Here is a 16,640-nt window from a genome sequence, read left to right as displayed (position 1 = left end):
TCAGACTTGGGTTATAGTTTTAGAGCAGTTGATATTTGATTCCCTCTTCTGTGACTCATTCTTTGTCTTAGCATTCCCTTATGGTTTTTCTCCTGGGCACAGAATATAGCTGGGTAAGATGGTGGTAAATCTAAATCAGTGAGATGACAGATCATGCTTTTTTTTTTTTGATTTCTTGGCATTTCAGGGGTTTGTTTGAACTCAGGGCCACATGCTTGCTAGGCAGGCACTCTATCACTTGAGCCACTCTGCTAGCCCTCTTATTTTGTTTTTGTATCCAGGGCCTTTAGTATGTACTGCATGTTCTCTACCAGTGAGCTACATCCCATCCCAGTTCATGAACCTATAACTATTTATTCTGTACCTCTGCAGTGCCATTTTAATTAATTTCATGAGTAGAGGCTTTTTTGGACCACTTAGGTGACGGTGATATGTATTTGGATTACAAGTCTACCAGAGAGCCACCAGCTAGATGATGGTTATAGCTTGTCAAGGATAATTTTTGTTTGTTTTTTGGGGTACTGGGTTTTAAACTTAGCGCTTTGTACTTGCTAAGCAGGCACTTTACTTTTAAGCCATGCCTCCAGACCTCAGGAATAATTTTTGTTTGCTAGTTTGTTTCCATAACTGTTTTCAGTACCCAGGTAACTTTTCTTGCAGTTGTGTGGGATGATGGGGTTGTGTGGATTTACTTTCAAGTTGCTCTTTAAGTTCCCAACTCTATGGGATGTGTGAGTGTCTACTTTGACTTTGTACTCTTCTGCTGTACTCTTGCTCCTTAATGAGACTAAAAAAAGAATCTCAAGTTACTAGGTTGGCACATTTCATTGGGGTGAAAGCAGCTTCAGTGTTCTTTTCACCTCTTTGGCATTTTGGCACTTTTTAGTTTTTGTTTTGATTTTGTTTTTTTTTGATAAGCTCTTGCTACATTGTTTAGGTAGACTTTGGTAAGTACCCAGTTCTTGGGCTCAAGTGGTGCTGCTGGCTCTGCCTCCCTAGAAGCTAAGACTTACAGGTACATGCCACCATGTCTGTTTATTTTTGTTAGAAGATGGTTTCTGTATTTTATCCAGCATTTTCAGTTTGTTTCAGATGGATGTTTGGTCCAGACACTTAGTCCATCATGTCTTCTACAACTACTCCTTTTTCTTTTTAAGCATCACTTTAGAGCTGGAGGCATGTCTCAAGTGGTAGAGCACCTGCCTAGCAACTAAACTTGACCCTGAATTCAAGCTCCAGTACCACAAAGAAAGGGATCAGAGATTGTTGTTGTTGTTGTTGGTGGCACTTTTTTTGGTTAGTACTGCGGTTTGAACTCAGGGCCTCATGTTTGCCAGGTACAGTGCCTACTCTACTACTTCAGCCACTTCACCAGTCCTGTTTTATGTTAAGTATTTTGAAGACAGGGTCTCTCAAACTATTTGCCCAAGCTGGCTTTGATCCGTCTGATCTTTGTCTCTTCAGTAGCTGGGATTACAGGCAAGTGACATTGGCATCCAGTGGTATTGGGGTTTTGAACTCAGGGCCTTGAGCTTTCTACTCCAGCCACACCCTGAGCCTCCCCCTATTTAGTTATTTTTCATATAGGGTCTTGACTTTTTTTTTGTGCTACTGGGGTTTGAACTCAGGGACTACAACTTGAGCTACTCCACCAGCCCTTTTTTAGTGAAGGGTTTTTCTTTATAAATTTTTTTAATTAGGATATATTCATCATACAGGGAGGGATTCATAGGGACAATTCTGATTAGACTTACATTGTACATTAGTTACATTGTTCCCATTGTCTCTCCCCCTCAACCCCTTCCCCACCCCACTTAAAGCAATTGCAAAAGAGTGAAGGGTTGTTTTCAAGATAGGGTTTCTCAAACTGTTTGCCTAGGCCGGCTTCGAACTGTGGTCCTCCTGGCTGTCTGCCTCCTGAGTACCTAGGATTACAGGTGTGAACCTGGTTTGGATCTTGATCTTTTTGCCTGACTGGCTCTGAACTATGATCCTCCTATCTATGCTTCTCAGGTAGTCAAGGCCTGACTTTTTGTTCTTTGGAGGGGTGGGGTGGGACTGGGTTTGAAGTCAGAGCTTTGTACCTGCATTACTTGAGCCACGCCTCCTCTCCTGTTGCTATGGTTATTCTGGAGATGGGGTCTCAAGACCTATTTACTGGGGCTGGCCTGGACCTGGGATCCTCCCCGTCTCTGTCTTCCACATAGCTAGGATTATAGAAGTGAGCCACTGGTACCCAGCTGGGTTTTTCTTTAAGATAGGGTCTTGAACTTTTTTGGCTGGGTTGAATTGTGATCTTTTCTCTGCCTCTCAAGTAGCTAGGATTTTAGGCCTGAGCCACTGCCTGGCAAAATACTGTTTTTATTTTATTTTATTATTATTTATTTATTTATTTTGCGATACTGGGGCTTGAACTCAAGGCCTACACCTTGAGCCACTCCACCAGCCCTATTTTTGTGGTGGGTGATAGGGTTTTGTAGGGTTTTTTGAACCATTTGCCCGGGCTGGCTTCGAACCTTGATCCTCCTGATCTCTGCCTCCTGAGTTGCTAGGATTACAGGCATGAGCCACCCCAGTGCCTGGCCTGAAATACAGTCTTTTATCTTAATTAGAAGTCTTGATTAAGTTTAAAAGCAGTTGATCTTACCTTAAATAAACCTTCTTCCTTTCCTTCCTTCTCTTTCTTTCTCCCTCCCTCCCTCCTTTTTCTTAGTTTTTCTTTGTTCAGGTTTGAATCCAGAACCCCATGATCATTTTAAAACTGAAATAGTTCCCAGTTTGTGGACACTAGGTGTTGGAAGAAAATCCCTTGGCTGGGAGCTAAAGAGTCATGTCTTAGCACTCTTGTAATCTTGTGGGAAAGCACTTGTCCTGTTCTCTAATTTCTGAGAAAATGTTCCTTGTGCTACTAATCCCAGGAGTAGTTGTGAAAATCACTAAATGTATGATAATGAAATCTCTTTGAGAATAGTATAGAGAAATAGTTTATAGAGATGTCAAGTTTTATCAAGTGAATATTGGTAAGACTTGCTTTAGTTTCTTTGGTCTTCCTTAACTTCATGTGTTTTGTGTGTGTTTATGGATTGATGTGCCTTTGCTATGATGTTGGTAATGATTACAAAGACAGAGTAGAGGCTATAAATAGTAAGCTAATGAACTTAATTTGTATGACAGAGCTTTTCTTCATAGATCAACAGAATAGATCAGCTTTTCTTAATAAATCAGTGGTACTGGGATTTGAACTCAGTGTGCTAGGCAAGCACTCTGCCACTTGAATCATGCCTCTTGCAGTTCTGTCTTATTTTAAAGCAATTAGGAGAACTTACTGAAATGATTGTTATTTCTTAAAAGGTTTATTGGGGAGATTTATGCACCTATTTTAAGGACACTGCCACCCATTTTTTGGAATTTGTTTTCAAATATTATAGGAATTTACCTCAGTTTTTTTTTAAGGGGGGTACTCAGGATTGAACCCAGGTCCTCGACCATTCTAGGTGCGGACTCTACCACTTCAGCCATGCCTCTAGCCCTTTTGTTTGGATTTTTGTTTATTTTTGAGATGGGGTCATCCCTAACTTTGTTCCAGCTAGTCTTGAACGGGGCTGGCCTGGAACTCTCAATCCTTCTGCCTCTGCCTCCCCAGTAGCTGGGAGTACAGGCATGTGCCACCAGGTCCATCTTAAATTGGGCACTTGGGGTTTTTTTTGTTTTTCATTGTAATTTTTTGGTGGGATTGGGGTTTGAACTCAGGGTCTCACACTTAAAAAGCAGGCATTCTACTGCTTGAGCCACATCTCCAGTCCATTTTGTTGTAGTCACTTTGGAAATGGGGTCTTGCAAACTGTTTTTCCAGGTTGGCCTCAAACTTCTATCCTCCTTATTTCAGCCTCCCAAGAAGCTAGGATTTGTAGCTGTAAACCACCAGCACCCAGCTTGAATCAGTTTTTTATGTGTATCTTTGGTGGGATAACTATAAATACTTACAGAATAAAATATGTTGTGTGGTACATGACTGTAATCCTAGTGCTTGGAAGGTGGAAGCAGAAGGAGAGTTCTAGGCCAATCTGGGCTGCCTTAGTAATACACAGCCTAGTGACAATAGTGATCTCACAAAGCCAAAAGCCAAAGAAATAAAATGTTTGTTAAAGTCAGTTCTAATAAGCGAGGTAGTGTGATTGAACTGGATTAGTACTATTTTGGGACATTCTAAATGAGTCACAGTCCGTAGACTGACACTTTGGAATTTCTACCCAGTGTGACTGACTTCACGGCAGGGATTCTCTTAAACTGGCTTAGTCTAGTATAATGCAAGGCATGGGTGGTGGAGGATTTTTATTTCTCTCATCTGTTTTCTTTATTTGATTCAAAGCCATTTGGAAAATGAAGTTATGCAAATTGGCTTTTACTTGTTAGAAAAGGAGTTGGACTTGATGATTGATTTTACAGTTGTTTCTTAGAAAGTACTGTGGGGCTAGGAATAGGAAGGGGAAAAGTAAATGGGAAGCCCTAAGAGGAATCAGTTGTCTTCAAGCTTCACTTGAGATAATTTTCACTCAAAAAGGCTTCCTTTTTGAGTTTTCTGCACCTTTCAGGTTCTGTAGAAAATAAATTTTGAAAACTGTTGCATTTGTTGACCATTATCATCTCTCCAACTCTTAAGTATTTTATGATATGTAGCTGGGAATGGTATTGTTTTGCCAAAGTGCTAATTCTAGGGCTTTCTGGAATGGGTGAGGGAAAGAGTAAAGAACTTAGAGGAAGAACCACAAGTCTTAGTCACCACAGGGGTAGTACTGCACTCTTGGAGTCTTTTGAGTGGTTCGGTGTCCATGGGGTCCAATGTAGCAAGAACGGTGTAGCTATAGAGACTTTAGAACAAGAACATTTATTGTCTTAGCAAATTCAGTGATCAAACTTAGGATTCTTGACTTTGATGCAGTACCATTATCTACTATATAATGTATCTTCATGGTTCATCTGTTGTCTTTAAAATGTCCTTTATATAGCCTGGAGCAAGTGGCTCATGCCTGTAATCCCAGCTACTCAGGAGACAGGATCAGGGTTTGAAGCTAGCCTGGGCAAATAGTTTGAGAGACCCTATCTCGAAAAAACCCTTTATGGAAAAAGGGCTGATGGAGTGGCGCAAGGTGTAGGCCCTGAGTTCAGGCCCTAGTGCTTCAAAAAAAAAAAAAAGTCCTCTATAAGAGCCAGGGGTGGTTATGCACACCTGTATTCCCAGTGATCCCAGCATTTGGGAGGTAGAGGCAGGAGGTTCAAGGCCAGCCTGGTTTACATGGTGACCATGTCTCAAAAAATAAAAAAACTTAAAAAAAATCCTTGTTAAGATCCAAACCAAGATTACATTTTATTTTGTTAGTCTTTTTTTGAGAAGGGACTTTTTTTTTGACAAAAAAAAAGGGGGTTGAACTCAGGACTTCACACTTATTAGGCAGGTGCTCTAACACTTGAGTCATGTCTCTGGCCCCTTTTGCTCTGGTTATTTTGGAGATGAGGTTTCTCTCACTTTTTGCCCAGGGCAGCCTGGATTTTGGTCCTCCTATTTTACACTTTCTATCATATCTCAGATTGCAGGCATGCACCCCTGTGCCCAGGTGGGTTTTTTTGTAAGAATTTTACATATATACATATATAATATATGTATATAATTTTACGTATCTATGTAGCATACATATATATATGTAAAATTCTTACATTTTATTGCCTGTAGTAATTTGTTGTTACTTTTTTTTGTTGTGGTACTGGGATTTGAATACAGGGCCTACACATTGAGCCATTCCTCCAGCCCGGGCCTTTTGGATTATTTCTATTATAGAGATGTGCTGCTGTGAATATTTTTGTGTGTGTACTTTTTATAAACATAAATATTTCTGTTGGCTGTTTTTCTGAGAGTAGGTCATAGGGTATGTGTGTTCAGCTGTAGTGGATTCTGCCAAGATTCCAGAGTGTTGTCCACATGCAGTGTACAAAGAGTACCAATTTTCTTCTTTCTTATCAATACTTAGAACTTTTGTCTTTAATTTTTGTTTTTTAGTGGATTTATAGTGATAATTGAGGATTTTTTTGTAACTGCTGATAACTAATGAAGTTGAATACTTTTTCCTGTTTGTTGACAATTTGACTATAGTGAAGTACTTTTTCAGATCTTTTGCCTTTTTTTTTTTTTTTTGCAGTTCTGGGGCTTGAACTCGGGACCTACACCTTGAGCCATTCCACCTTTTTTTTTTTTTTTTTTTTTTTGTGAAGGGTGTTTTGAGAACTATTTGCCTGGGCTGGCTTCAAACTGAGTTTCTCCTGAGTAGTTAGGATTATAGTTGTGAGCCACTAGCATCAAACTTTGCCTGTTTTTTATTTGTTTATATAGCTTTATCTCTTTTTTTTTTGGGCGGGGGGAGGGATGGGTTTGTACTGGAGTTTGAACTCTGGACTTCACTCTTCTAGACAGGCTTTCTACCACTTGAGCCTGGCCTCTAGCCCTCATTTTTTTTTTTTTTTTGTGGGGCTGGGATTTGAATTCAGGACTTTGCACTTACAAAGGAGGCACTCTACTGCTTGAGCTACACCTCCAGTCTGTTTTCCTCTGGTCATCTTAGAGATGAGGTCTCATGGACTTTTTGCCTGGGCTTGCTTCAAACTGCGATTCTCCCAATCTCAGCTTCTCAAGCAGCTAGGATTATAGGCGTGATAACAATGAAGTTGAATACTATTTCCTGTTTGTTGACAATTTGACTATCCATTTTAGTGAAGTACTTTTTCAGATCTTTGGTCTTTTTTTTTTTGACAGTACTGGAGCTTGAATTAAGGGCCTCAGTCTTGCTGGGCAGATGCTCTACCACTTGAGTCACTCTGCTAGTCCTGTTTTGGGCTGGGTATTTTCATGATTGGCTCTTGAAAACTATTTGCTGAGGCTACTTTCAAACTGTGGTCTTCCTGATCTCCTTCAGCTTGAATTATAGACATGAGCCATTGGCACTCAGCTCCATTAAGAATTTTGTGTAACAAAAGAAAAGACAAGGCTCATTTGGCCCATGGGCAATAATTTGCCAGTCCCTGATACAGAGAAATTCATGTAATTTTTTTTATTGTTAATCCTATTTGTGCTCTATACAAGAATCTTTGTTTAAAGACATGAACATATTCTACTGCGTTCTTCGAGATGCTTTATTGTTTTACTTTGCACATTAATGTTTTTGTAATTGTATGTAAGTGTAAATATATATGCATATGTATACACACACACATATTTTGCACTACTGGGCTTTGAACTCAGGGCCTTGTGCTTGGTAGGCAGGATCTCCACCACTTGAACACACTTGCAGCCCTATTTTATGTATTTTTAATATGTTCCTCAGGACTGTTGTGTTTCACGAAACTGAGGATTTATATGCTTTACAAGTTCGGGGAAATTTTAACTTTTGTCTGTTTGTACATGTTTAATCTCACATAAGTTGACTCTTGGTGCTTTTTATTTTATTTGAATGTTATTTGTCGCTTGAGTTATGTGTCTGCTTCAAACATCTTTGATCATTTTTATATATTATTTTTTGTCATCTGAATATTTTGGATTCTAACTTTATGTTGTTAGTCTGTTAATTATGGTTTGTTGGTTTTTTTCTCTCTAGTATTGGGGTTTGACCTCAGAGCCTCCTGCTTGCTAGGCAGGCACTCCTATCACTTGAGCCGCTCTGCTAGTTGTTGAGTATTTTTGAGATAGGGTCTCTCAAATTATTTGCCTGGGATGACTTTGAACCATGTCCTGATCTGTGCTTCCTGAGTAGCTAAGATTGTAGTCACTGGCCACTGGCACTTGGCTTATATTTTTTTTTTCTTGGCATGTTTGAAATTTGGTAATCCAGTTGTCTTAGACTAAGGTGTACTTATTATTATTTTTTTTTTTTCAGCAACTCAAGTCTTATTACACTGCTTAGTCCCCTATAACTCCTGGGCCCCGATGATTCTTCAGCCTCATCTCCCCAGATACTGTCTACTGTCTGGGACCACAGGTTGTCCACCAGTCTGTGTTAGTTCTTTTAGGCACTTCAGAGGACCTGCCAAAGTTAGCAGTTCTTTTTTTCTTGGAGTTTGAACTTAGGACTTTGTGCTTGCAAGGCAAGCACTCTGCCACTTGAGCCCCACCCCCCACTCCATTTTGTTTTAGTGTCTTTTATTCAGGATCTTGTATTTTTGCCAGGTGTTGACCTCAGACAGTGATCCTTCAGCCTAAGGCCTTCCAGGTAGCTGGGATTACAGGCAGTTACCACCATGCCTGGTTAGGACCAGTTCTTAGGTCATTTTGGCATGGGGTTTCTTGACTTAGTGTTTGGTGTTAAATTTCCAAAACTTTTTCCTCTTTTATTATTGGCAGGGCACATACTTGTTTTTTTGCATGTTTTTTCCCTAATGGTGATACCTCTTGAAACTTGGCTTTGTATGTATGGGTGATGGGTCATTGCCACAGTTCTAATTCCTTCCTTGTTTCAGTCTACATTTTTATTTTCTAGTACTGCCACTTATTTTTAGGCTCAACATGGCATTATGAATGTGGATACTCTGCAGATAACAATGTACACTAGCCTTCTCCTTTTCATCAGTTGTTAGCACTACCTTGTCTTTAACAAGTAAGTGAAAATATTACCAAATGAGGCCTGTTTTGCCTGCTTTGCAAATGGTTTTACAGAGGAGAAAGATTTTATTCAGGAGGCTGTCAGCATGATGACCTGGTAGTTCTAAGTGGCAACTCTGACTTCCTAAGTATAGGGTTTTGTGGCATTTCTTAATGAAAGGGTGTTCTGAGGTGTGGTGAAAGGTGATTTTTTTTTCTTTTTTAAAATTTTATTTATTTACTTTTGCAGTAGTGTGATTTGAACTCAGGCCCTTACACTTGCCAGGCAGGTGCTCTGCCACTTGAGCCACACCCCTCAACTGGGAAAGGTGATTGGTTGGGGTCAGAGAGTAATGAAATGATTGGCAGTCTGCACGTGCATAGTCAGACTTCATGGCTGTTCATAGGATGTGTGTGCAGAAAGTGGGAGTGTTTCCTGCCCTTTGATGTCAAAGGTTTCAACCCAAAAAAGTTCCTGAGAAACAACTTAGGCAAATTTTATCTAGCATACTTAGCATTGAGGCCCATATTATCAGGAAAGCTTATGGAATTATATCACTCAGCTAGGTAACCTCAAAAATTGGTGGTCAAAGCAAGTAACTGAAACCAAGAACCTAGAGGGTTTATTTGGGATTTCCCTCTGGTTCAAAGGCATTAAGAAATGAGGACAACATGGCATAAATTTAAAGAACTTTATTGTAGATTTATCTTCTTCCTTTTTCTTGGTTGTACTAGGGTTTGAACTTGGTCTCATACCTACCAGGCAGCTGCTCTGCCACTTGAGCCAAGTCCCCAGCCCTAGGTTGTTTTTTTTTTTTTTGGTGGTGCTGGAGTTTGAACTCAGGTCTTCATGCTTGCTAGGCAGGTGATCTACCACTTGAGCCATTCTGCCAGTCCCCCAGACCTAGATTTAGCTTTTCTGTTTCATTCAGTTCAGAAGGATTCTATTTAGACTATGGATAGAGTTGACTACTTACATACAACCAAAATAGTATTAAACTTCCAATTTAGCTAGACAATGATAGACCAGCTTATTAAAAGTAATGAGGCTGTGCAGCCGTTAGAGATGTGCCAGAGACGCTTAATTGAGAAGTGCAACTGCTAAGATACTTCGGCAAGGCAGCACCTCTCTGGCTCTGTACTGCTTAAGAATTGCTACTCTATTGCCTTTTTCTTTTGGCGGTACCAGAATTTGAACTCAGGGTCTCATACTTGCCAGGCAGATGCTCTATCACTTGAGCTATTCCACCAGCCCCCTGTTGCCCTTTCATTCTTCATGTTTTCCAGTAGAAATCATGAAAACTTTAGTGTAACATTCCATGCTTTTCTTTTTAGGGAATACTTAAGAACATGAGCTCTTTGTCATGTTAGCCTCCTCCAGTGTGAATGAGGGCAAGGCCTCTTCTTCTTGGGAGTGGATGGGATGGAGTACAGGCCCAGTGGGAGTCTCTGAAAAGTCTCTTGTCTCTGTCTCTAGCTTTGCATTCTCTGACTCTGGTTGACCACTTTGTATGTGGCTGATTCTGATATTGAGCTTGCTATGGGGACCTAATCCCAAATTTATTAGTATATACTAATTATACAGTACACTGTTTCATTGTCATATTTCTATACTTGCAGGGCTCGTGGAGTGGCTCAAGCAGTAAAGCATCTGCATAGCAAGTGTGAGGCCCTCAGTTCAAACCCTGGTATCACCCCCCCCCCCAAAAAAAAAGTAAAAGAAGAAAGTTTTAAAAGAGCTGGAGGTATGGCTAAAGTGGTAGAGTGCCTGCCTAGCAAGCATAAGTCCATGAGTTCAAACCCCCAGTACCGCCAAAAAGAAAAAAAAAGATGCAGAATCCATACTTGCTTATAGTAATTTAATCGTATTAATTCCCCCTTTTTCTTTTAAAATTATTCCTCTTCTATTTTTGTGTGCTTTGTGTTATTTGTGGTGGTTTCTGTTGTTGTTTGTTTGTTTTGGTAGGACTGGAGTTTGAACTCAGGGCGAGCACTCTTCTGCTTGAACTGTACCTCCAGTCCATTTTCTTCTGGTTATCTTGGAGATGGGGACTCTTGAACTATTTGCCTGGGCTGGCCTTGAACTCTGTGATCCTCCCAATCTCAGCCTGCCAAGTAGCTTGGATTACAGTTGTGAGCCACTGTCACCAGGCTATATTGTCTGGTTTTTGAGGTGGGATGTCCTTAAGTTGCCTAGGCTGGTCTCCAGGGCTCAAGCCTTCTTTCCACCTCATCCTCTTGAGCGACTGGGTTGGAATATAGATGCTTGTTACCACACTTCAGTTGCTCTCTTCTCTCCCCCTGACCTTTTTTTCTGTTGTGGTGCTGGGGTTTGAACTCAGTGCTTGCTAGGCCGGTGCTCTTAACAGTTGAGCTTCATCTCTAATTCTTCTTCTTGAGATCTCTCTTGTTTGCACAGGTCCTACCTTGGACAGTGATCCTCTTACCTATGTTTCCTGATTAGTTGGGATTATAGGTGTGACCACCATACCTGGTTATTGATAGAGATGGCATCTTGAGAACTTTTTGCCTGGACTGGCCTCAAGCTGCAGTCCTCCTGGTCTCTACCTCCCACATAGTTGTGGTTGCAGATGGAAGCCACTATTCCTGGCTTTATTTATTTATTTTTTGGGCGCAGTACTAGGGTTTGAAGTCAGGGCCTCACATAGGCACTCTAGCTCTTGAGCCGCTCTACCAGCCCTCACACACCTCCCCCCCTTTTTTCTTTTGAAACAATGTCTCATTGTATAGCCCAGGGTGGCCTCAAACTTGCTGTCCTCCTTCTGCCTCCCTTGTGCTGGAATGAGAGCATGTGCCATTATGCCCAGCAGAAGAGTTCATTTTAGTGACCTTGCATGATTGTATTCTTTAACATTTCCTTTATTTTTCCAGTGGAATAGCACTTCCCTAACATGTGCAAGGCCCTGGGCTCATTGCACAGTACTGTAAAAGAAGCAAAACCTGCCATTTCCATTGTGGGGAAAATGTACTCCATATTTCTCCCACAGTACAGTTCATAGGCATGGAGCACACTCATATTGTTGTGCACCTGTCATCACCATCCATCTCTAAAACCTTTTCATTTCTCCAAACTGAAACTCGGTATATTAAGTCCCATTCTTCCCCTCCCTCATGTCCATGACAGCTATCATTTTGCTTTTCGGCTCTTTTCTTTGTTTTTTTGTTTTGTTTTGTTTTGTTTGTGGTATTACTGGGGTTTGAACTCAGGGCCTTGTGCTTACTAGGCATGTGCTCTGCCACTTGTCGCTCTTCTTAAATGTTCGCTATTGTGTGGTGTATTATTCTGTGATAGCTTTCTAAGAAAAGCATGCATGATGTATTTCTAATAACATGACTTCATAGCATTTATTGTTTATTTATTTGTGGGAGGAACATACTGGTGTTTTGAATTCTGGACCTTGCACTTGCTAGGCAGGCACTGTTAACATTTGAGCCATTCCTCCAGCTCTTTTTTGCTTTAGTTATTTTTCTGGTAAAGTGTTGGATTTTTGACCATGGCTGACCTTGGACTGCAATCATCTTACTTAATGCCTGTATTGTTTGGATTACAGATGGGTACTACCATACTCAGCTTATTTGTTGAGATGGGGTCTTACTGACTTTATGGCCTATTGACTGTGAGCTGCTACAGCTGACCTTATTTAACTCTTTTTTTTTCTTTTTTTTTTTTTTGCGGTACTGGTGTTTGAACTCAGGGCCTACACTTTGAACTACTCCACCAGCTGTTTTTTTGCGAATTGCAGTCCTCCTGATCTCTGCCTCTTTGGTCGCTAGGATTTTTTTTTTAAGTCTTTGTTTTTCTTTTTTCTTTATTTTCTTGGTGGCACTGGGGCTTGAACTCAGGTCCTCATGCTTGTTAGGCAGGCACTCTTAATGCTTTAGCCACTCTGCCAGTCTAGATTTTGGTTTTAGTACAGTTTAATATAGTTATGCCTGTGTATCTTAGTGATCATTAAAATATCCTAATAATACCATTTGGTTATAATTTTTCTAAAATTTAGAGTTAAGAACTCATATAAGAAAAGCTTGGTAAACTAACATTTCTTATTCTATAGCAAAACAATTGTTGGAAACTGTGTGTAACTGGAATTTTGTAAGTTTTAACCAGTCAAATTTACCTTGGAATTTTTTATAAATCACTATATTTTTTCTATTAGTGTTTCCCTTGAAACACTTTGATATATCATGTTGCATACTGTTTATTTGAAGAGTATTCTGTTAATGGAGTTTAAAGGCATGTTTTTAATCCATTTTTAGAAAAATTTCTTTCTACTTGTTTAAGAAAGTCCTTGAACTTTTAAAATTAGCAGTCATTTAAATCTTTACATTTATAAAACTTAAAATTCATACATGAATAATTTTTATAAGAACCTTTATTTTTTCTCAATGTGTACTTTGAATTATTTTTAGGCAAAATGTTTCATGGATTTCAAAGCTGGAGGCACCTTGTGTCACATTCTTGGGGCGGCTTATAAGTACAAAAATGAACAAGGGTGGTAAGTTTTTATATTTATTTCTATGTTTTGACATGGCATGTAAGTTACTTAATAATACTCCTTTGTGTAGTATTAGAATTCTGTTAACATATTATGATTAAGTGTAAGGTAAGTTGTGTTTTATCAAGAGTCCTAGTTTACTTTATTCCTGTATTCAAGAAAAATGTCAAGCTGCCAGAGTGGCTCAAGTGGTAGAATGCCTGCCTAGCAAACATGAGGCCCTGAGTCAAACTCCAGTACCATCACCACCAAAAGAAAAACATCAAACACCTATTGTATTTATTAGGTAAATTATTAATCTTTTGTCTAGCCTCAGGCAAGTCCTGTATATGATTGTATTTATATAACACACAGGTATCCATTATTAGCAAATGAGATGGTAGATTCACCATGAATCTTGTGAGGTACATTATATATGAAGTTGATAGATAGTAGTTAAAGAGTTCCAGTGAGATGGGTCTCAAAAGACCCATATACACTTGCCATCCTCACAATGTAGATAAACGGAATCTGGCTCAGAGAAGTACCTGTGTCTAGCTTGTGAGACTGAAGATAGGCTGAGAATCCTCAGGCTTTTACTGTTTGGCTCCCTTCACTCTTCCTTTTCCCTTTTCTAGCCCTGTCTTTCTTGGTGCTATTTCTTCTTTTACTTTCTTGAATTTGGGACTTCCATCCTAATATGGAAAGTTAATGTTTAATGATTATGGTTCTGAGTCCCAGGTTGGTAAGGGTGCACCTTCACAGAACAGTAGGGTAGAGGGGACTGGAGTTTGTTGGCTTAAAGGTTTTATTATTATTATTACTGCCATCAGAACCCTTAACATGCTATTATTATCATACCCTAGAGAACATCAGCTTTTTAATTCAAATCATCTAACTTGAAGTTTTTTTTTTTAAATCACTTTAGTTGTGTTGTCTCTGTGCAGTTTATAATCTTAGCATCTTTCCAGGGGAACATACATGATGTAATTTGTGTATTTTAGTTTACTTTTACCTTAAAAAGGTTTTCTTTTCTTTTCTTTTTCTCCTGTTACTCTTTTTACAGTGCTTATCTAACCTGGGGTCTTGCATATGCTAGGCAAGTGCTCTATCTTTGAGCTACAGTCCAGGCCCTGTGTATTTTAGTTCATAAAACTAAAACTAACCAACCCAGTACTTTATGGCTAGGAAATGCAGATACATGTTCAGATCAGCTCTCAGACAAGTTTATAACTGATTTTTTTATAGCAAGCAAAGTGATGTAGGCACATTTGTGTTTGCTAGAACTTTTATTTTTAATAAGGGTAGTGTTTAATGGGTATTGGTTGACAAATGGTAAGCATGAGAGTTTGTTGTTATTTGAGATACCTTTGTGTTTTCCACCTCCATGTTTAGCTCTGGTGTTGTACCTCTCACCAAAGTGTTCCCTGATCAAGCTCCTTAGCATGTGTGAGTACTGCCAGATGTGGTCTGTACCCTATCATTAGCTCCAGATTCCCAGGTGGACTCTTCTTTGCTTGTTTTCTTTTCTTTTGGTGGTACTAGGGTTTGATCTCAGGGTCTCACACTTGCTAAAACAAGCGCTCTGTCACTTGAACCACCCACCAGCCCTATTTTTGTATTGCGTATTTTTGAGATAGGGTCTCACGAACTACTTGCCTGGGCTAACCTTGAACCACGATCCTCCTAATCTCTGCCTCCTGAGTAGCTAGGATTACAAGCGTGAGCCACTGGAGCCTGCTGTATTCTTTTTTTGAAGTACTGGAGTTTGAACTCAGGGTCTTCATCTTGAAGCCACTCCACCATCCCTATTTTTATGATGGGGTCTTTTGAGATATGGTCTCGCGAACTGTCCAGGCTGACTTCTAACCTAGATCCTCCTAATCTCTGCCTCCTGAGTAACTAGGATTACAGGCGTGAGCCACTGGCACCCAGCTGTATTCTCATTTTTTTAAGGCTTACTCTTGCAACATCTGGGCAGCAGAAAAGGGTATCTCCTTTTCTCCTTGCTGATTCAAAAAGTGAACTGAACAGCATGGTTATATAGCCAGGAAAGAAGTGTGACATACAAATTTGGCATTGTAATTATCACAGATCACAGCATAGCTTCCAGTTTTACCAGTCTCAGGCTGTCTATAAGAACTAATCACAAACTTTCTGCTGAGTTGTGGTGGGGAGTTCCTGTGGTCCTCCTGCCACAGCTGCAGGATGAACAGCTGAAGTTTGTCCTGGAGTGATAACTTTCCAAGGCTGGTTGTGGTGTGGTCTTTTTTTTTTTCTTTTAATTTTTATTTTGTTCATATGTGCATAAAATATTTGGGTCATTTCTCCCCCCTTCCCCCCGCCCCCTCCCTTATACCCCCCTGTGGTGTGGTCTTGACTGAAGGAAGGCCTTCTGGTTTTGGTTGTAGTTATTTATCCTTGTAGGTGGTGTGTTGCTTCTTCATGATGTCCCAGAAGTGGAGCTGGAAGAGTGGTTCAAGTGCATGCCTAACAAGTGCAAGGCCATGAGTTCTAACCCCAATACCACCAAAAAAAAAAAAAAAAAAAGTCCCAGAAATGTTCAAAGCCAAGCAGACCCATTACCTAAAGCGGGGCTGCATGGTTTAAAGCTCCCTACTCAAATCACTTGTGTACAAGGGAAGTATCTGACAGCTGTCAATTAAAAGGTGAAATTGGCCTGACACTTCAACAGCTTAGCTTATTTGAAGGAAAAGTATACATTAAGGGGTGCTTACAATAAAGATCTGTCATTAACATTAACATTCTTACGATTGATTAACAGTGCTCAACTTCTAGCAAGTGGCCCTAGAAGTTGGGTCCCTCTAACTGTCTTTTTGCATTTATTAATTCTACAAAGGGGTTTCATTGTGATGTTTCGGTACCCTCTAATCTAGCTTAAAAATTCTGTGTAAAAGTTTAAGTGAAGATAAGATTACCATGGACAGAGGGCCTAAATCCCATTTTTAAAGCTGTAACAACTCTTCTAAATTACCTATTTTTGTGGGGGTTTTTTTTTGACCCTTTGCTTTATTTTTTGATTGCAATTTAGGAAATACTTCAATCTTGTCTTAGGACAGTAATAAAAATGTCATAACGTATATTAGTCCTTAGTGATAATAAGTATTTATTTAGTAGTTTTCTTATAAAGCCACATATTCTGCTAGCAAGTAGAGCTACATCGGAAAAAATTTTAAAGACTGGTGCTTTTCCCCTAGGCATCCAATGAATTGTCCCACTAACAAGATAGTTTTGTAATGAGGCTTTAACAGCGGTATGCACAGAACATATTAATAACACAAAAGAAGATAAGAATAGCTTCCCTAAGGAAGTAACTTGTAGGCTAAATGTGAATGAATGAGTGGTGACATCCTAGAAAAGCTACAAAATTTAGAAAGAAATCATTAGAGGTTTGGGAACCATTTCCAGAATAAAAAAGATAGAACGTATGTTAAGAGCATGAGTCCTGCTGGGCGCCAGTGACTCACACCTGTAATCCTAGCTACCCAGAAGGTAGAGATGAG

At 39.8% G+C, this 16,640-nt stretch overlaps 1 protein-coding gene and 1 non-coding gene across 4 annotated transcripts in view; one reads left to right on the top strand and one right to left on the bottom strand.

The window, feature by feature from the left end:
- Smarcc1 (SWI/SNF related BAF chromatin remodeling complex subunit C1) overlaps nt 1-16,640 on the top strand; it is a 191,198-nt gene that overhangs the window by 29,982 nt on the left and 144,576 nt on the right. For all 3 annotated transcript variants that reach the window (XM_074060362.1, XM_074060361.1, XM_074060360.1), the window contains exon 3: nt 13,052-13,137. In XM_074060362.1, coding sequence (XP_073916463.1) covers nt 13,052-13,137 — 86 coding nt within the window. The remainder of the gene's footprint in view (nt 1-13,051; nt 13,138-16,640) is intronic.
- Nucleotides 13,941-14,015, bottom strand: LOC141418683 (small nucleolar RNA SNORD28). Its single transcript, XR_012443341.1, has one exon. It is a non-coding gene; the product is annotated as a small nucleolar RNA SNORD28 (small nucleolar RNA).

This window comes from Castor canadensis, chromosome 17 (genome assembly GCF_047511655.1).
Source record: "Castor canadensis chromosome 17, mCasCan1.hap1v2, whole genome shotgun sequence".
Taxonomy (NCBI): domain Eukaryota; kingdom Metazoa; phylum Chordata; class Mammalia; order Rodentia; family Castoridae; genus Castor; species Castor canadensis.
This window is presented reverse-complemented; position numbering and strand designations above follow the sequence as displayed.